The following is a 22,338-nucleotide window of genomic DNA, read 5'->3' as shown; positions in this document are numbered from 1 at the left end:
CGACGCCGAAACGACGTTAGATACAATGTTGCCATTCTCTCCCAATGATGTAGATGATGATTACGTCGCTAAGATGGTTGCCAGGGCTGAAGAATCAAGACAGTTAGCCCGAGTGCGAACCCTGAGTGCCCAAGATAAAGACCGTCGACGTTACAACGCCAAACACCGAATGGTATCTTATGCTCCTGGAGATCTCGTATGGATTTATACTCCAGTCCGAAAAGTTGGACTCTCCGAGAAGCTCTTAAGGAGGTACTTTGGGCCTTACCAGGTTTTACGCCGTTTATCAGACGTAACATACGAGGTGCAAGATTTTGACCCTGAATCCCGAAGAAGACGACCAAGAGACGTTGTCCATGTACTGCGAATGAAACCATACCATGATCCCGACAAGCAAATTGAAATTGAGGACAGTCAAAATGAAAATGTCGTACCTGCCGAAAATCAAGAAATTTACAAGGGTCCCATGACACGTTCCAGAGTAAAAGCCCTTAACCTGATTGACAGCGGGGCGCTGTCTTTCTTTGGAGGGGAGTAATGCCGCATAATGAACTACTGATATCAATTCCTGTGGCTTGGTTGGCAAGACACGAGACTGTAGACCTTCACGACCCAGGTTCGAATACCAGCCAAGTCAGTTTTATCCAAAGACTGGAATTTTAATTTAAAATGTTATTTATTATTTCTCTAGTTTCTAGTTGATTCTAGATCTTTCTTTAAATGTTCTATCTGGATGTTTCTCGAACATTCTGAGAGTGTATATAAAGTCAAGTGTCACCAGTTGTGGGCGAGTTATCGGTCCTGTACGCTTGAGAGTTACTTTGCTTGAATAAATCTGATTACTTGTTCAACCTAACAGCCTTGTTATTTCCAATCTTCGTGACAATATTAGTTTTTATTTCTTAATTAAATTTCTAATTAAAATTATGTCTCTAATATACAAGAAGCAATTTCCTGCTAAATTACATGTTCCTACTTTCAATTATTTATGCTAAGTGTTGCTCTTTCAATCAGGATAAAATTTTATCTGTATAGAGAAATTTTATAATGGAGTTGAGAGACAATCTATAAGAATTACAAAAAGAGAAAAAGAAAACAATCATTAAAAAGTTACAGAATCTAAACTCTGCAAAATAAAATCTTAACATTTTTTTGGCAGTTTTTTTTTTTTTTTTCATACTTTGGTAAGGTTGGTTTAACAAATAATAATTATCAAATGGGTAGGAACAATTAAAAAATACACCAAGAAATAAATCACGATCATTGAAAACTTATGGCTGCAAGCTAAAATTTTAATATACTGGATTTTGACAATTCAGCACTGTATTTTCTAGATTTTTGCTCCAAAATAACACATTAACAAGAATTATGATAGTGTAACTGTAAGTGCAGCTCACTGTTAGTGTTATTAAAGCAGCTTTCCTTATGCTCAATATATCTGACTCTTAATTCATCTCACTTTATTCTTATTTTCCATTGATTGAAAGAATACCTCATAATTTAAATAAATTTTTCAACGTCTAAAACAATAAAAAGTAAAATTCAAATGTTTTCTGGGTTCCAACAAATATGTCACAGAATGTATTTTGTAATGTCCCTTCTGAATAACTATTCAGTATTTCAATGCATGGCAATACATATTTTTGAAGATATTAGAAGTGTGTGTGTGTGGGGGGGGGGAACAAACATTATCTTAATATGCATTGGAACCCTTGGTTCTATCTCATTCTGGTTTTCTTCTCTGAATGCTTCCCTCTTGTTTGTTTACTTTCTTAATATATCTGATAAACAAAGTTTTACAACCATGCTTTCCATTTATCGTATTCAATATCTAGAAAGGGGAAAAAAATTTCTTTGTTTTTCTTGAGCACTTTTAAAGTGGTTAAAAATGGTTTTCAGATTTAAATGCCTTTTATGATGTAACCACACCCTGTCCAAATAAAAACTAGAAAATTTACCAATGAGGGTTTATCATCCTGTATATTCATAGAATAGCAGCTTTCACCAACTTGTCTCTTCATTTCCAGCTCTCCAGCTTGGAAGTTCAGCTTCTGGACATTAACTCGACAATCACGAGAAGATCCAATAAAGAAAGCCTGAAAATGCCAAAACCATCTATTAAAAGCACGAATCATAAACTGAAATAAGGTTTATGAAATGTTATAGTATAAATTTTTAAGCTATCTCAAAGATGTATATATAATCTGTAACAATAAATTTAAACAATACAATAAAATAATGAATAAAATATTAACTAGAGAAAATTTTTAGCAAAATTTAAAGAAGAAATTAACAAGGAAGATACTCAGCAGTTGTCCATCTTCTTAAATGTTCACTTGCAATATATGGTTACTATAGGCGATAACTAAGAGAGCACTTGGAGCAATCCCCCATTGTACAAAGGATTGCTTTTTGTTTTTCAGCAGATTAATGCCAGTTTCTAGGGAAGTTGATGACTAGGCTGATCATTTAATTTATTTACATAAAAGAATTCTATTTTCTCAGTGTTATTAAGTACATTATTTTTTTAATGTTTTTTGTTTTTGGTCTATTAAGAAATAAATGTTTATTAAAGGAAATAATTATACGGAAATAATGTTTATTAAAAAGTTTATTATCATTTCAGAAAGAGAGAAATACAACAGATGTATGACTTTCAAATAGATAAAATTCTAGAGCTAAAAAAATCTGAAGGATGATGATATTTGATTCATTACAGATTTAATGCATAATCCTTCAGACCTGAAGCAAAGACTTTGCTATTAGATCATTAGTGTTCACAGAAACTATAAGAACAGCAGCAGTACCCGTATGCCAGACATTAACAGCCAAAGATAGCACACTAATAAGTTGTTTCAAAGTTCATGTTCACTAGTGGCATTTGGTAAATATTACAGTAAGTCCAGAAAGTGCATTAAGATTTAATATAATTTACAATTAAAAAAATCAAAATAAATATACAAATATTTATTTATAGAAATAAACTATTTATATTAACCACTTAAAAAAGATCTTTCTTTACTTACAATTCAAATCAGTAATTCAACAAAACAGTATAGAAAGGTCTGCAATATTTGCAATAAAAATATGTTAAAATATCAGATTTCTTAAAAAGATTCTGCTAAATGCCAAACAGCTGATTTAATTCTTTATAATTAATGCTAATTAATGGTTCTTTCCTTGCTTTATTTAAATTTAGGTTATTAAATAACCATTGAGAATCAGTTCCAACAATAATTCATCATTGAATTTTAGGACATTGTTTTGTATATTAATGAAAAGTATGTTCAGTTTTTTTTCTCTCTCTCTCTTTTTTAATTTGTATGTTTCTCTGTAGTTTGTGCTTTTATATTTCTAAAAAAAAATGTATAATTTTTCCAATTTTAAAATGCTCTTTCCCAAATTTATAATATATTTATTAAATTATTTTGTATTTAGGATAAAAATTATTTTTAATGGGTAAATGTTTATTGCTTTGTTTTAGTCTATATAATTGGTTACACTTTTTTAAAATTGCAATGCAGTTTAAGTATGCCTTCTTTTTCTCAAATGTTTGTTTGCTTTTTTAATATACAATATTTTGAATAGCTTGAACTGTCTGTATTTTATTGACTTAAGAAATTTCTTTTGAAATAATTATTTTCTTGTTTTTAAGACAAAGATTATTTTAATAATAATTTTTCAATCTAGAATAATTGAAAATGGTTTTAATATTCAGAAACATAGTGAGTTTTTTTTTGTTGATATTTTTCAGTGTAGTTTTAGTAATATTATATAAATGGAGTATTTTCTTTTTAATTAGAAATACTGTTTCATAATTAAATGAAAATTGGAATATATTTTCTAAAATTTTTAACATACTGCATCATTCTTCCGTAATAGATGCAATACGCTAAAAATATTATACACACCATAATATTTGTTTTTATTGTTTTTAATCATTTTGAAATTACTGTCTTTTTCTTCCTATATCTTTTTTTTTTTTTTTTTTCTCTTTTTGATTTTTTTAAATAGTAAATTATATGGAAGTCTCTTTAATTTTAATTATCTAATCTAACTACTGTTAAAATTCTAGTGCATGTTTGAACTTAATCTGCTAATAATACTTTAAATATAAGAATAAAAAATTATGTAATTTATATACAGAATAAATTTTGCAACTGGCCTTCAGATTTCATATTTGAGTTATATTAAAATTACTGAATTTTAACTGTTATCATTTATTTAATTTTAATGATGTCATTTTCTTTTCTTTTTTCTGAAGAATGAAAGAAATCGGCATTTTCTAAATTAGCAATTAAGAAAGGAAAATTTTAAAAATTATTATATAATTAAAAAAATGGAATAAGATAAACTGTAAAATGCAGACATTATTTTGGTATTGACACATTTTATCTAAGTGATTTTAACACAATTATTTTATAATTATTTTTAAAGAAAAAATATGAATATTTTTATTATATAAAATGAAATTTCCTTTGATTTGAAGTCAACCTGATTAATCAGTATTTTGCTATTTATAATAACAATAAATAAATAATGAAATCATGATATATTGAGAAATATCAATATATTTTGGATGATATATTGTAATAAAGTTCGGGTATTGTCCATGTTTACTTGCTTCGACTGGCTCTTCATTATTGAAGACCTTCATTGCCACGACTGGATTATCATTTTATATATACTTGTAAAATTGTATACTAAACCATTTGTATAAATATGTTCAAAAATATAACACATTAGGTTGAGAAAACCTATGATTAAGGCAGGGTCTAAAATGAATTGAACTTTAGAATTGAATTTTTATGTACCATTTTTATGTTTGCTGCCAATAGTTCCTGTAGTTTTGGAGTTAATTTCTATAAACACATTAATAGAAGAATTCAATTTCTTCTGATAAATATTCATTAAAATTTATTATTTTTTAATTTATTTTTCTGAGAAAGCCATGATTACTTTGCTCACATACCATAAACTCAGAATTTTGCAATAACATATATAAAGACCTCCATGAGTTAACAAATAACTTGGTTATTTTGTTTACTTTATAAACAAATTAACATAAAAATTGGAAAAATTGCATATTTAAACAGATTTTTTATAATTTCTTTATCTAATTTAAATATCAAGCAAAATTTACAAAGAAATTATCACATCCGTTTTACAAATGTTCACTTTTGGAAAAAAGCAATAAATATAAGAAACTTTCTTAAAAATAAATAAACGCAATTCAATAAGGAATGTATATTTCCTGTAATTCACTGTTAGCATTGATTTTTCATACCTTCAATTAACTTATTGGACATCAAAATGGGAAGCAAAGACCTTTTATTGAGACCTTTTTAACACTTGTTCAAACTGAATTTAATGATCTGAAGCATCCATCTACCTTTTGAGGTAGTTCTAAAGATGCTCCATTGGATTTAGGGCTGAACATTGAGCTGGCCAGTCCATGCACCCCAAACTTGATTCATAAGATATTTTTCAACAAGCCATAATATTACCATTCATTAAGATGAATTCCTCACATTAGCATTAGTATTTCCATATTTTATAACAATGAAAGCACTTCACCTAAACATATGGAAGATATCATAGCAACCAAGGGAGATTCCAAGCAAAACCACAATTATATTTCTTTTATAGCTCTTTTAATGATGCTAGATTGATGGTATCTAATAAGATTGAAGGAGTTTTCAAAACTGTTGAAATTCTAGAAGAGTACAGAAGCCCACTATAGTCTAAGAAAGATAACATACACTCCTGTCCAACATTAATAGAGACACAATCAAATACATTTTTGCATATAATTCTTGATTGTGAAGATGTCTGATAACTGATTTTTCAGTCCCTGTTGCAGTAAGACACTTCAAAATCAGCTAAGGCACAAAGCAACTCTCCTTCTTTGGGTAGAAAATGTCAGAAAATGATCTGCTGCTGAGAGAATTGCATTTCATCCACCTGAATTATTTTTTAGAAACAGTATTTTTGTATTGAAATTGATTTCAGAGCTTTGGGATCTCATTGCAAATATTAAGATTTCAGTATTTGCATATTAGCTGAATGTCAGCCATTATGTTTATTTGCAATCAGTGCTAATCACCAAAGATGCCATGATAGTCATCAATAAAATTTGATTATATTCATCAATGTCATGTGGTTAAACTTTAAAGATTGCAAATGGCTTGCAGTTAATAAAAACACAAGAATCAAATGTTCTAGTTGCACCAATTGATGTAAAACCATTTTCATCTATTCAGTCACTCACTACTATGATTTCTCTGAGACATTGCCAACAATATCTTTGTAGTTAAAATTAAAGATTAACACCCATTCATAGAAGTTGTTCACACATTATAAAAGCAATATTTTCATAGTTTTCTTTAACTTTTACAAGACATATATTGAGAAAATTACAGCAAAAATTAAGCCTTTTTTAATACCTTAGCCACTCCTCAAAGCATGTTTGTACATGCATGCTAACATGGACTCATATATTTTCTAAAAACAGGATGCTATCTATTTTATAGTAATGCATAATTCTTTTAGAAATATTAATAGATATCTATAATTTTAAATATGTATTTTCTTATTTTAATATTTATTTCTGTACTTCCTCAGTGTCTTAAATTGTAAAATAAAGAATATCTTTTCAGTTTGACAACATCAACAACAAAAAAACAATAAAAAGTTGTAATCATTTTTAAAAAGGCCAACTTTTATAAGGTTAACAATAAAAATCTCAGATATTATTCGGTACTTTTTAAAATGCACAAATTACCAATCAATTTGGATGAATACACCATTTTTGAAAATGTTAACACTGATGTAGAAACGCCATGTGATCAAAAAGCTTTGGAAGAGGCTTGAGGAGGGAACAAAAATTTTGTCATCATTTTATATTAAAACAAAATAAAAAATTAGAGCATTTAAAAAATCAATAAATACTTTATTGTACATTGAAAATATTTCAAATTTTTATTAAATTTATATTTTGTTTTTCATTTTATTAATATTGATTTTTTTTAAATCTCAATAAATTTGGTATATAGATCAAATCAATTCCAAACAAATTATTGTGAAAGCAATCATCAAAAGACAACCCCCTACCCACTTTTCATATTTTAACCAAAGATTTTAAATGAAATGGTAACTCTTAAAAAAAAGGTGATAAGTTTTTTTAGAGGTTCAAATAAAACCCATTACTCATTGAGAAGGCCACTATTATTCTTAACTAATAATTGATATAGGTAATAAAAATTCAGAAAATTTCATTTATAAAGTATTATTTGAATCCATATAAATGTGCGCATATGGCATAAACTTCGGAAATTTATATTATTAGCAAATTGGACATACCTTTGATACAAATGGATTAAAAAATTATTTGCTCAAGATGGTGGTGGTAGGGACACTCAGAATATTTATTGTCACACACATCAGATTTTTATCATTATAAGTTAAATATGTATTTGACTGCAAATCTAAATTTACAGTTAAAAAAAGAAATAAAATAAATTCCATATTTAAATTTTTACAAATTCAGAAATTAATTAGATTATATCTTGAGTTTCCTACCCTATCTCTCTTGTTGAGAATCGTATGACCTCTCTTATCAGGGTAAAAAAATATTTTCTAGATAATTAAAAACGAATTTGTTTTCCCTTTAACTTTTCTTTACTACACCAGACTTACCAGGTAACATTTCTTTATTACACCAGAGAGATCATGAGATTTACTGTTTATATATTAAAAGCTAAGTTCTGGACACTATTAAGAATAAAAATCTGGATATTAGATTATTAACAGTTTTTGATAAGATATAACTGTATTCAGTCATATCTGTATTCAGTTCTATATTAAGTAATTTAAAAACCAAACTAAAAGTCAACCAATCAATCAATTTAAAAATCAACCTGGTCCCACAATTTTAAAAGGAAGCAAGTTGCACTTAACAGAAAACATTATTATAATTGCAACAGTACATTTCTTGATTTAAAGAGACCTTTTACAAAATGAATAAATTGATGAAAATTGTATGCACTCTATTAGTGTCAACATGGGCATGAGAGAGAAGTTTCAGCATACTTTGAATTGTTAAAAATTATAGGCACACTACAATGGTCTAGAATAGGCATCAAAGCTTCATGATCTTTGGAATGCATAGAAGCAAGTCAAGCAAATCAGATTTACATCAAATAATAAAGAAGCTTGATAAAATCTATTTAGAAAGCATAATTTAGCTGTACTAATATCATTGGGATCTACTATCACACCAGTTGGTTTATCATTATTATTTCAATTAAACTATAAAACTATGTCCACTTGTGGTTATATCTGTTTCATAATATCATTATATTATATATATATATATATATATATAAACACACACTGAGGTAATAAAAATCATAAGATATCTCATATCGACCCTAATTTTGCTTAGCAAAATGCAGCAACTCCACATGGCATAGATTTAACAAGTTGTTGGAAGTCGCATATAGAAATATTGAGCCGTGCTTCTTCTATAGACCTCCATAATTGCAAAAATGTTGCCAGTGCAAGATTTTGTACATGAACTGATCTCTCAATTATGTCCTATAAACGTCCAAAGGGATTCATGTCAATTAATTTATGTAGCCAAATTGTTTGTTGGAATTCTCCAGAATGTTTTTTAAACCAATTGCAAAATGTTGTGACCTGGTGATATGGCATATTGCCACTTATAAAAATACAATTGTTGTTTAGTTACATGAAGTCCATGAATGGCTGCAAATGGTCTCCAAGCAGTTGGATATAACCATCTTCAGTCAATGATCAGTTTAGTTGAACCAGAGGACTCTGCCCATTTCATGTAAAAACAGTTGACACCAGTATGGAGTCACAACTAGCTTGAACAACACCTTGCTAAGAACTCGGGTCTATAGCTTTGTAGGGTCTATACCCAAACCCCACCATCACCAATTGAAATCATGACTCATCTGACCAAGCCATGGTTTTCCAGTCATCTATGGTCCAACTGATAAGGTCAGGAGTCCAGGAGAGACATTGCAGGTGATATGCTGTTAGTAAAGGCATTCGAATGAATCTTCTGTTGCCAAAGTCCATTAAAGCCAAATTTTGCTGCACTGCCTCAAGAGATACATCATCAAATGTCCTGCATTGTGATTATTTCACAAAGTATTGCTTGTCTGTTAAAATTGACAATTCTATGCACATGTCTGGGTCATCTGGTCTACATTGCCCAGTGGATTATGCCTGAAATTAGGTATTCTCAGCAAACTCTTGACACTATGGATTTCAGAATGTTGAATTCCCAAATGTTTTCCAAAACAGAATGCCCTGTGAATCTAGCTCCATAATACTTCCACTATTCCATGATTACTTCTGCTAATTATCCCATGACTTTTGTCCCTCTGAGCATATTGAAAGGAAATACACCATTGGATGCCTAAGATTTTGATTTGTTTGGATTTTTCTGGAGCAAGAGCCATGGTTTTGACTATGCTACACAAAACTAGGATTAAAATCATATCAATGAAAAATAATCAAAAATGGATAGTGTACAAAAATATCCTAATGGATGCAAAATTGCATTACCTATTTACAAATATTTAAATTATATGTCTTTCTCACTTTTGAATATATTTTTCAAACTCTAATATACTTGCATGTAAAACCTTGGAAATGACTGTAGTAAGATTAAATGTTATTATTTTTTTTTAAAAAAAAAAAGAAAGTTGCTGTAATATACAAATAATGTCATCTTAATAAAGCTAAAATTTAAAAAAGTCTGAACACTTATTGAGTCACAGCAAGCTTAGCACAGTCAGTATTTCACATTGCCCCTTTGAGATAATCATTCCAGTATTTTAATAAAAAATATTGCCAACTGTTGGCAGAAAGTGAGAATGGGAAAAAGTTCATTAATTTATTTCATTCAAATTCAAGGCATTTAACTTTGATATGGGGTATCAGATATATTAATAAATGTTATGAAGGAAAATTTTGATAGATATATTTAACAATATGAATGAAATATTTTTTCTTATTATTACCAAGACTTTTGATTTACTATATTTGAATGTTAACAAAGATAGACGTTTATATGTTAACAAAGATTTATTTCAACATTCAGAATTTCCATAAAATATCTAACTACAAAAAATATATATAAGTTTTTCATTATCATTTGTGAATTGTATTATTTGTGTATATACACACAAATAATAAATTGTATTATTTGTGTATATACACACAAATAATACTGAAAAAATTTATATGTATTATGTATATAAATGTTATGTGTGTGTGTGTGTGTGTGTGTGTGTGTGTGTGTGTGTATACATACACACACACACACACAGATATACTTTTAGGCAGATTACAAGATTAATATACATTTTATTTTTTTAAATGTGATATAATTAAAAATCATATATGATTGCATATTGAAATTTGTTACCTTCTATTAAGAATCTTTTTAAGATTTGTTGATGTAAATGGAATGGGAGGAGATTCTAAGGATCACATTATTTTTCAATACAGAATTACAAATTGATTTATTTTTCACAACAGAAACTGAATTCCCCAAATTCAGAAGTTTGATGCATTTTAATGAAATAATGCCCATATCAATGAATATTTTTTCAGATGAATAATGGTTGTGTAAGCGAACTATTTGGAAATATGAAATTACAAAAGCTTATGTTAATTAGTAAGATTAAAATATTGTATTCAAAGTAGAATAGGATTATTTAACAATGCCTAGAAAAGTTTACAGTTGAATTGAAAATAAATTTACAACTAAGCATTAGCAAATGATAATAACAAGTAAGTAATATTTTTACCTCTTGGTGTTTTTTTTTTTTTTTTTTTTTGTATTTTTCAGTTATTAGTTTATTTTAGTTTTTCACAAGTTATTACAATTTCCTATTTTTTTTTTTTTTTTTTTTTTTTTTATAATTTTCAGTCCCCAATTCTTTTAATATTAATCCTTAAAATTGTGTACTTTCACCCAAAAATACTTCCATTTCAAAGCTCAGAAAATTAAAGTGATAAGAATTAAAGCAATAAAGAAATGTGCAAGTGTAATGCCTTTTCCCTGAGCTTATTTTAATTCATTAATTTATATTTGTCATATATTATTTCTTGTTCTATAGTTTTTACCAGGCTAATTATATTGCAACCTAGGGTAGAGAAATAATTTTAGAAGCAGAGACATTAAACAAATTTAAAGTAAAGATTGTTTTCTTGTTTGCATTGCATAGCGATATATTCTTAGCAAATGCATGTATCAGTAGGCAAGCCATAAAGAATATATTACTGCGTCATACAGGATTTACCAGAGATAGCCACGTGGTAATTAGCAGCAACTGAGTTAAGTGATACAATATGTAAACAAATTGCTAATATCCTGACCCTCCATAATATCTGAAGTATCCCCACACAAAAGCACAATACAATATAATGGATGGGGGGGGGGTAGACATTATTTTTCATATTCAAATTGTCATGTTTATGAATAATATCAATAATATTGGTTACAACAACAATAGTTCACTTGGTTTAATCCAAACTCAGTACTTCCATTATGGATTTGAATACTATACATTTCAATTAAATAATGATAATAATATGAACAGTTAAAAATAACTATCTTTACCCATAAAGCCTTCTAATTTCTTCTCAATTTTAAACTGCATGGTTTATTTAGTTTGATTTTATTTTTACTATGCAATTTTATATTTCATTGTTTTAATTTTAATATTCACAATAAAGCTTATACATCTCGCTGCATTCACTATATCTTCAACTGCATTCACTATATCTGTACTCTACAATCTAACACTAGTACTGTTCGTTCAGTATCCTGAGGTAACCACTTTTCGATGATTCTATCTCATTAAGGGCTGAAATGCGGAAGGATGAGCACATTTCCGATATTCTTTATCATTCTTTGACCTTGATTCTTGGCTTATTAGATACCTTTTTTATTCATTTATTTTTCACATGTATGCAAGTATCGTGTCTTTTCTGACCTTATTATTTTATTTTAATTTAGTTTGCGAGTAATATGAGTTTACTTTATTTTTAATTGTAAACAACTTCACCTTTCTTCTCATCCCCATTTTGATTAATTAAAACCATTGTATTGCTTGCACAAAAGCATGCAGGGTTTGAAAATCTGTTAAAAAACAATATTTACAAATTTATTGTTTTAACTAGTTTGCCATATCTTCAATATGCGTATTAATAACAGCTCACATGGAATTTCAGCATCTCAACATTAAGTGAATGATCAATGCCATCCAAAATAGTAACACAATAGCCCTTGCACTAGCCAATAGTTAAATAACATCCAAACAGGATCTTACTAAAATGTAATATTCAAAAAAAAAAATCCACATTTTAAGAAAATGCCAGCTTATAATGTCACTTATGAATATTAGTTTTTGTAGAAATGAAAATTCATTAAAAAAACCCAACAAAATATCAAAGGAAATAATTTGAATAGCAAAAGATGGCAACCATTTTATCCAAGGATTTGATCAATTTAAATATATTTTTAATTAATTAAAAATATGTTTGAATAGATATTTGATTGATTAAGATTAAAGCTTAATGAATAGAAAGTTGTTATAAGTTAAAAAACAAAATTATCCATATCCCTTAAATTTGAGACTGTCAATATTAAAAAAGTTTCAAATGTCTTTAAAACTATATGGATATGATATATAAAGTATCATGTTTCTTCATCACATAAGTCATTAAAAAAAATTTTAAATAAAAAAAACTTTTGTAATTTTTAGGATATTGTATGAATAGAGCAAGTGGTTTAATAAAATGTTAACTGCCTTAAATATCTTATCATCATTATATAATTATTCTTAAAAAATATGTCTGTCTGTTGTTATTTTTTAAAACAATTCTCAAAATTTTCAGTAGCATTTAAAGAAATATAAAACAAAGAAAATATACATTCAGGTAGCTTATTTATTAGAGAATAAAGTATGATTACATACTCTTTTCAAGGATTGTTTCAGTCCACAAGCTTTACATTGCCACTTTTTAGCTTTCTTCATATGATGAACTTGAAATTTTTTGCAATCGCAACATCTAAGAATTTGGAAATCTTGAGGCATACTAAAATATAATAGTAGAAGTCAGCAATCCGATTTGTTATTCTAATCCGAGTTAAAATTACTAAATTTAATGTCATCAATTTATTACAAATAGAAAACAATACAAAATTGAAAATGTAAAGTTAATTTAATGTTATTTACATCAATAATCGATATTCTTATTCAAATTAAGAAAACATAGAAATGAATTTATTAGCACTATCCTTGCTTATAAATGTGCTTATTTAATAGAATTACTTTGCTGGGAGAAATTGGGATAATTATATAGAGAAATTTATACTATATATATATAGTATAAATTTATGAATTTCAAAAGAAAAGACGATAAAAACTTAAAATTTTAATCGCGCGGGTAGCCTTAATCGTAGGCCGTTTTATTAATCCCCTTTAACTAACGGCTGACACAGCACTAGACCTCAGTCTGCGCCCGTAACTATTTGCCAAAGACAAAACTGCGCAGGCTCAAGCTTCGAGCGTGCCAAGTTTCCATTCGTTGTTTTGGATAACGCGCTATCGAGCCAAATGTAGAAGCATCTAGGGGCTGCTCCAAAAATTCTGCTCCGGGTGTAGAAGTTGCGAGGGGATTGTTGTTTGTGTTGGAAATATTTTGAATGAACTTTCGATTATTTTTAAGCATGACAGAAATGTGAATGTATATGATTAATTAAAAAAGGGTTTTTATTGTGTATTCATATTTATATTTTGTAAATGCATAAAATCCAGCATGATAAGCATTAATAATTTAGTGTTAGCGATTTGAAATATTTTCAGTTGTTTATAAATGCAATTTATAGATAACTGAAATTTGAAAAACTATTATCTAGTGTGTGAATTAATATTTAATATGAATGCAAGTTGTGCACGATTTAAATAGTGTGAATCTTGTATGACTCATCGCATATTTCTGTTTGTGAAACTGTCCATGTCATTTAAGCAGATATAGGATTAAATGTTAGTTCTAACTAATATTTATCTGTATTAATAAAATAACTTCTTATGAAATTTTTCATGTCATTTTTTTCCCCAGATCATTAAGCAAGTTATATGTTGAAAGTCCCTATTTTATGTACCTGAAATATTTTCACATATACTTTTAGGAAGTTTACATATGTTGATAATAAACACACATATATATAAATAAGATATTGAAAAAATATAAAACTTTTAGATAGTATCAAGTTTAATGAAATAATCAAATTTCTGGTGAGAGAAAGTTAGTTAAAATCCATTAATTTTTAAAAATAAACATGTTTGTATAAATATTCTGTTTTGCATAATACCCTGAATTATTCAAAATTAGTTTCGATTTTTAAGGCGTGATCAATTTTAGAATTGGAAATGGAGTTGTGATAACTCTTTGCTGTAATCTGTCTACTGAAAAAATTTATTTATAAATTGTAATTTATAGTAAAATTTGTATGTTTAGTCACGATTGTTTTTATATATTAATGTAATCCATGCTTGTATTACTATAGGTTCCATGCTTTAAAAATCTTATATAAAAATAATTTTTAATTAAAGTTATTTTTCTGAGATTTTAATCCATTGTAGTTTTCATGCATAGGAAATTTTATTTTGTAAAAAAAGGCATTTTAATACAATTCTGTAACTTAATCCTTTCACAACTATTCTAGCTATAACTTCAGTGTTAAATTTATTAAAGTATTTGCTGTGTTTTAATTATATGCTTATACTTTACATACAATATATTGTTACGAAATTTCCGGGGTTCGTTTGGATAGTGGAAGTTATATGGTGTGGAGAACGCTCAATCACCAGGCGGCAGTAGAAAATAAAACAACGACGTTTATTTACACGAAGACACACAGGACAGCACAAAGACGACAACTATATACAGCACACAATTATCTTCAGCCGAGACATGCAGACAACAGTATACACAGCAGCTCTACTCCGTCGCTGCCCCGCTAGTCTCTGGAAGGTCGATTCCGACTACTCTTCGACTCCACTGGTCCACGACCCAATTCACGACGACGACTCTGGTTCACTCTACTCTGCTCTGCACTGCTGCTTCCGACTTCTCAATTCACCGTCCCGGTTCAAGACTGCCCGGCAGCTGCGGCTGCTTCCTTTTATGTCTCAGAAGGCGGGTCTAGACGCCTCTCAACCAATCAGGAACGTTCGAGGCGTATCTCCCTTAATACTCGACGGCTCGGGAAAATTCTCGATGTTTCGGGTATAATCTATTTTGGCGCCAAAGTCAAAAAATTCGTTGCCAAGTCGCCAAGTTTGTCGCCAAGCTCTGGGACCTCCTATGGAACCAGCTATGCTGGGAAGCCGCATCACAGGTTCGTAACAATATATACACATATGATATTTTGTATTATCAGTTTCACCTACAATCTGCTTTAAAAATCTCTTTGGAGTCAATATTAAAAAATCGTAACTTCTACATAATAAAAAACAAAATATGTAATTAGTTGACATCAAATTATCAGTATCAATTAGGTGCCTTCAAATTATAGGTGCTATCAAATTGGCATATATTTAATTAAAAGGATTCTTGACCCATGGATTCAACAATTTATTTTAAATATTTACACAAATTCTTGCTGCAATTGCATTTTTAAGTGCTTACCTTTTTCAAAAATTTCTCTCACTTTTTATAGTAAAGGTGTCAGACTCGTATGTTAACTTGACCAAAAGAAACAAGGTTTATATGGGGGGAAAAAAGTTTTTTTTTTTAAATGGTCTATTTTAAAAATGTTATAAAAAAGACAAACTAATATCAATGCTTCCTTGCATGAGGCATCTTCAGCTTAGAGATGCATAATCCACGATTTTTTGAATAACAAATAATATTGCTATTGTTATTTTTAAATATGCGTTCCAAATATCTGTTATTTCAATCATATTATTAATTAAAAATTATTACTTAATATTAAATATAAAATTTATTAATTGTAATTAATACTTAATTTACTAATTTAAGTAACGTGTGATTGAATTAATTTATCTGTTTCAGCTTACTTCTTAAATTTTATTTTATTTTCTCAAAACTATTTATTTAATTTATTTATTAGAGTGAACCATTTTCTGGAAAAGATGAGTTAAAAATATATGTCATTTCTTTAAAATGTTTACTTTAGTCCTATATTCTACCAATAGATGGCGCCAGCAATAAACAGAGTACATGTAATCAAAGTCAATCATGTCACGAGCAATTAAAAATGATCTGTATGGAATAGTGCATCATCAAATACGAATATCGGTCACTCCCGTAAAGTGGAGCGGTGACTTCGCACTTTCCAGTGAAGCCTCGCACTTTCAGGTGAAATCACTTCTCCAATAAATTTCAGTGATATGCAATTCAATTATACGATACGATAATTCCAATAACCGGTCCGTTCACTTTTCAATCCAATCACAGATTTCTTTCGAGAGCTTCTATTGGACAGATCGTATCGATTGCTACTTTCCAAGTGAAGTCACCGCTCCGGCAAATTTCAGTGATATAGTATCGATTGTTACTTTCTATCGTGATCCAAAACCTGTAATCGAAATATCATCAGTAAGATCGTATCAAGGATTTGAATCACACCCCTCTTTGAAAAGTATTGATCACTTGTATTTGTGACTTTTTGATATTGGTTACGTAATAACCGCTCTGAAAATATTCGTCATCCCTAAAAGAGAGTGTAAAGATTCTACGGCTTTGAAATTTGTGAATCTTCTACTTAATACAAAATTAAATGCATCAATGACTGAATCGTATAGCCAACCTTTTTTGAAATGTGACGATATTGACTTAAGATATTTTTCTTCTTTGACAGTATCAAATGGATTTTAAGATTTTAACATATAAAATGAAAGATCAATATTTTTACGAATCTGTAATGCTGCTTCCCAGCATAATTGGTTCCACCATCGGAAACAATGTTTTACAGTCATCTATATTGGACGGAGTCCGTGTGTCGCGTCGGAGGTCCCGGAACTTGGCGACAAACTTGGTGACCATTTGGCGACGAATTTGGCGACTTTGGAGCCAAAATAGATTATACCCGAAACATCGAGAATTTTCTCGATCCGTACAGTAGGAGCCGAGATACGCCTCGAACGTTCCTGATTCGTTGAGAGGCTTCTAGCCCCGCCCCTGAGACCTATAAAAGGAGGCGGCCGCGGCTGCCAGGGTCGTCGTAGTCGGAACCGACGGTAAAGAACTGGCCTTCCAGAGGTAAGCGGAGCAGCGACAGAGTGAAGCTAGTGCTGAACTAAGCTGTGTGCTACTGTCTGCAGTAGAGTCTGTTGTATGCTGCTGTTTATGCTGTTTTGAATGCTGCTGTGTATGCTGTTGTATGCTGCACGTCTCGGCTGAAGATAATCGTCTTCTGTGCTGTACATAGTTGTCGTCTTTGTGCTGTCCTGTGTGTCTTCGTGTAAATAAACGTCGTTGTTTTTTTTTTCTACTGCCGCCTGTTGATTGAGCGTTCTTCACACCATATAACCCCCACTATCCAAACGAACCCCGGAAATTTCGTAACAATATTATTAATAGTTAATATTCTAGAAGTAGGATTTGTGACATTAAACTTATTAAATCTATGAAACACATCAATATTAACACATTCAGAATTTTTAACATTAAAGGATTTTAAATCTGCCTCTTGCTCAGAAAGATTATTAGGTTCATCAAGAAATTCATTTAATTTTTGCTTCTTATTGCAATTCTCACGGGCCTAGCAGTTCCTTTCTTTTCTACGAAAAGTTTTACAAAACTTTATCTGCGGGTTAATTTTTTTGATTAGGTGCAACGTATAATTTAGGTGTAATAGAAGTCGGATTATTTTTAAGATTCAAAACCCCACGCATACCAGCTACTAAATTATTCAAACAACTAACTACATTATTTAACATGATTTCTTTAATCTGTGGAATTTCTATCAATTTTAATATTTCAAAACATAACTTTTTGCACTCTGCCTCCTTCGATCTGTACTTCTCATTAGTAGATAACATGTTGGGATTTAATTTTTCACTCAAAATATCAGAATTAATTGTTATTCTATTTTCTTCATCAAATTTATGAAAATCATCAGTTGTGTACATATTAGGTTTGGAAAACATTAAAGGAATTTTATGTATGTGCTTACACAAATTGCTGCAGTCTTCACAAGAGCAATGATACAAATGACTGCACAATGCCGCACAATTAATATTTGTACATTAAAAGCTGCAATGATCCAATAAAACACAAGCATCTGTAATTTTTCTTATACATATATTTTTCCTTTTACAGATTGAGATTTAACCTCCCAATGATTGTAATATTCAATGACATCTGTATTCTGAATCTTTACAGCCCTGTCATGTTTATCTTTAACAGCTTTAGTGAACTTGGAGTGAGTAGGAATATTATTAATAACATTACAAGAATATTTTAAAAACCAATCCCTTTCCATTTTCAAAAAAAAAAAAAAAAAAAAAATCAATAAAAAATAACATCTATATCCTCAGATAAATGCACTTTCACGCCTTTAATCATCGAATCTCCAATCAAAAGAATATTCATTGTGACACAGTTAAATATTCTAAACTGATTTCCTTATAACAAACGATTAATAGCAATAAATATCTTAATAATATGCATACAGATAAGCTAATCCAATATCAAATAGAGCAAAGTCAATACAATACTGAGATATTTCCAAATTCTACTAGCTACTACATGAATGATACACTTTCTACTGTAAGACAATAAATAACTAGTCACTAAAAAACATTTCTATACAATGTAATAAAGAAATTTATTTCTTAATTATTTTTTATACAATTGAAAGTAAAATTTACTGCAAATAAATAAAATGACAAAAGCGCTATTAAAATTCCTCTCACTATTTAACCCTAATTAACACTATAATTAAACAGAAAAATATGGCAAACACTCAATGAGAAATAAATATTTAAGACTATGCAAAAGTTAGAATCCGCTTTAGCAAATAGTTCTTAATCTTTTTCTCTGTAATGCGGTTATTCGTTCTTGTACATCCGTCTCAACAAGTAGTTCTTAATTTATTTATATTTTTTTTTGCCCTCGCTGTAAAGCGGTTTTGTGCCTCCGCTTCCGCATAAAGTTCCATTGAATAATGATATTATTAATGAAAATGAATAATGAAAGTTCCTTTATATGCTAATTAGTAAATTAATTACTTATATAATTAAACTCCTTTTTTAAAAAAATAAATTACTCCCTATTGTAATAATAATTAATTTTTTTACTGTCTTTTAAATATTTAGTTGCGTTCTGTTCCTGAAGTTGAATTGAATAATTATTTCCTGTATTATTTTAAAACTTATTTTTTATAACAATTTATATTTTCTCTTCCTTTTCAATTCAAGTTTCGATATGTGTTTACATTATCCCTGTTCCAGTTATATATATGTAATCTTTAAGCTTCCTTTGTTCATTTTGTTTGTTTCTTTTTAGAAATTAGGCTGAAATACTCAGATACATGGAGGCAAATCGCCTGAAATTTTCATAGAATCAACAGAAACAAATTGAATTTTTTTTAATCTTTTGATTATGTATTTTTATCATAATAAAAAAAAACATTAATCAGTATCATTAACATTTTCTGCATATTGTTTAAGTTTTTATCCAATAAAAAGAAGTATTAAATATATTCTTTTTACAGGATTGACTACAAATAATAGTTTGATTAAATTTGTTGATACATTTTTTTTTTGGATCAGAAATTGGTGCCAAGAGTATATATATTTACTTAAAATATTAAAAAAATTTCATCTTTTTTTAAAAATTAATAATTAGAAAATATTATGAATTATTTTTATTGTTATGCAATTTTTATTAACAAGCACAAGCCTTTTTTTGAACACTGGTTATGAACAATTTTCGTCTCATGGTGTTATAAAAGTTCAATGAATGAAGTTTTTTTCTCATTTAAGTTATCTTCTTTACAGTATTTTAATCAATAAATGAAAACGTTTTCTCACAAAGAAAAAAAAACTCTTAAATAGATCAGGGCCGCTACAAAGCGGTACAGTTCATTTATAAATAATTTCGTGTAAGACTGAGACGCAAAAGTAAGTTGGAATATACAAAAACAGAATTATTAGTTTTAAGTTATAAACTAACAAAAAAAAAATCATCTCATGGAAGTAAAGAAACTATCAATCCATAAATAAACAATGTGCAAAAACATCTATATAATTTTTCTGAATCTATATAATAAAATATAAAATATACATTGTATTTAGAGAGCGCTAATGCTGCTACAACTAAAACACGAATGAACTTAACCAAAATTAGAAATAAATATTAAGTTAACAGCCAAAGAATCAAAAAGAAAGATTAAATGAATCCGGCCTGAAGACTTTCTCAAGGGTCACCCTCAGGCAAGGATTCAAACCAGGGATTTTTTCTGTGAGGGGTCTGACTTTCGTCCAACAAACTGACCCCTCGTGACCCGAAAATCCCAGAAAATTGAGGTTTTTTGGAGATAAATTAGTATCACAAGATTAAAACAAGTAAAAACACTAGCAAAAAAAAACAATCCAAATAAAACCACAGCAAATCAAACCACAAAATACATGAAAATAGAACCAAAAAAGTGTTATAAACACAAGGCAAAATACTTACAAATTGAAAGTACAAATCTGAAGAAAACTACTTGAGGGTAAAACGAGCTATAACGAAATGCATCTACAATAGCTTTTGTCGGAAACACGCTTGACAACAAAAAAGGAATCGTGATTTGGAATATTTAAGGTATTTGCTACTATACGACGCCCACCGAAGGGACCACGTTTGGAAGAGCCCATACGACATTGAAAGATATTCGGGCCCGACGGCACCGCCCACCACGGAGCCCAACAAGGGAAGGCAATTACCGGCTCTGGTCAATTCCAGCCTCGGCATCCACCCTAGTGCTAATCGGTACCTATACGCTCGGAGTTACCCCCGGGGACAGTGACCACCCTTAACGCCAAGCCCAAGGAGTAACCCCTTCGCTTGATCCCTAGCAAACTAGCCACTAAGGTGACTACCTACCAGCCGATTGATGCACAGGGGACCACAGTGCACAACATGTCTTTCTAGTGGGTTGCCACGCACGGCCAACACGTGGGATTTTGGCTGTCCATGAGAAGCAAGAAGCAAACAGAGCGGCGACAGCTTCTCATGGAGAGCTCCCTCGTTTGTCGTCGAGGGAAGGAAGAACAACAGTAAACAGCAGAAGGCATAGGGGAGAATAAACCATAAGGGAAGTAAAGATCCCTGGGTACCTCGGGATTGGGACACCCGTACTCACCTATAGTAGGTGAGCCCCTGAGGGATACTTGCCGCAGTACCCGTGGCCACATCATCATTAATTTGTTTTATTTCTTTGAAATTAAAGCAAAAAACATATTCTTCGTTTAACAGCTTTCGATATTCTTATAATCGAACCTTCAAGATTTTTAAACGTAGTAATCAGGTCATTACTACACTAATGAAATAAATAATAATGAAATAAATGAAATGTTTATGATGATATATGAAAGTTTTAGTTTTGCCATATGGCACATAACAATGCAATTAATACTGAAAAAGTTATTTAAAATAAAACTTTACTTTTTGATATTTTGATTAATTAAAAGTAAATGAAATGCCGGCATTTTCTCGCTACAACTCCTGAAAATATTTTGAAACAATGATAATTTTTACATTAACATAAAAAGATAATGTTAAAATTCAAAACATTATCTCTTTAATATATTTTTTTTTTCTATTCTAAATCAATTTTTTTTAAAAAAAATTTCACATTTTTGTAGCATTAAATTCCATGGTTGAAATAAAATTCAAATCGTTTTCATTGTTGCTATTAATATTTTACCCTTTCCCCCATTTTTTCTGAAAAAAATAGGAGGCTTTGGCTTCTTTTTCCAAGTTGAGTAGTTTGCAGTACGAAATATGGTTTTAATAAAATTTTTCTTTCCTACAATTTAAGGTTTTAGCATCAGAATCAAATAATGGCGACATTCATGTCATAAAACTGAATGAATAAATTCATGGGTAGAAAATTAAGGAAATGCATAGCAAAATGAATTGAGCGATATAAGGCTTCTAAAATAGTAAAATCTTTGATATATTAATGTTTGAAGACTTTTCCTGAGGAAGTATGGGAAGTCACGAGTACAAAATTATTATTATTAATAATAATAATAAATATTAAGC

At 29.5% G+C, this 22,338-nt stretch overlaps 1 protein-coding gene across 2 annotated transcripts in view; it reads right to left on the bottom strand.

Moving 5' to 3' along the window:
- The window catches only part of LOC129981787 (uncharacterized), a 29,558-nt gene extending 15,993 nt beyond the window's left edge, over window positions 1-13,565 (bottom strand). Inside the window, exons 1-3 of one of the 2 annotated variants that reach the window (XM_056092805.1) lie at window positions 13,287-13,565; window positions 13,026-13,146; window positions 1,959-2,096 (exon numbers count right to left, since the gene is read on the bottom strand). In XM_056092805.1, coding sequence (XP_055948780.1) covers window positions 1,959-2,096; window positions 13,026-13,145 — 258 coding nt within the window. In that variant the 5' untranslated portion in view covers window position 13,146; window positions 13,287-13,565. The remainder of the gene's footprint in view (window positions 1-1,958; window positions 2,097-13,025; window positions 13,147-13,286) is intronic. The other variant, XM_056092806.1, reaches the window with a different exon arrangement.
- Window positions 13,566-22,338: the final 8,773 nt, after the last annotated feature.

Source organism: Argiope bruennichi, chromosome 8, assembly GCF_947563725.1.
Source record: "Argiope bruennichi chromosome 8, qqArgBrue1.1, whole genome shotgun sequence".
Taxonomy (NCBI): Eukaryota; Metazoa; Arthropoda; class Arachnida; order Araneae; family Araneidae; genus Argiope; species Argiope bruennichi.
The sequence above is the reverse complement of the archived record's forward strand: the minus strand, read 5'-3'. Positions and strand labels throughout refer to the sequence as shown.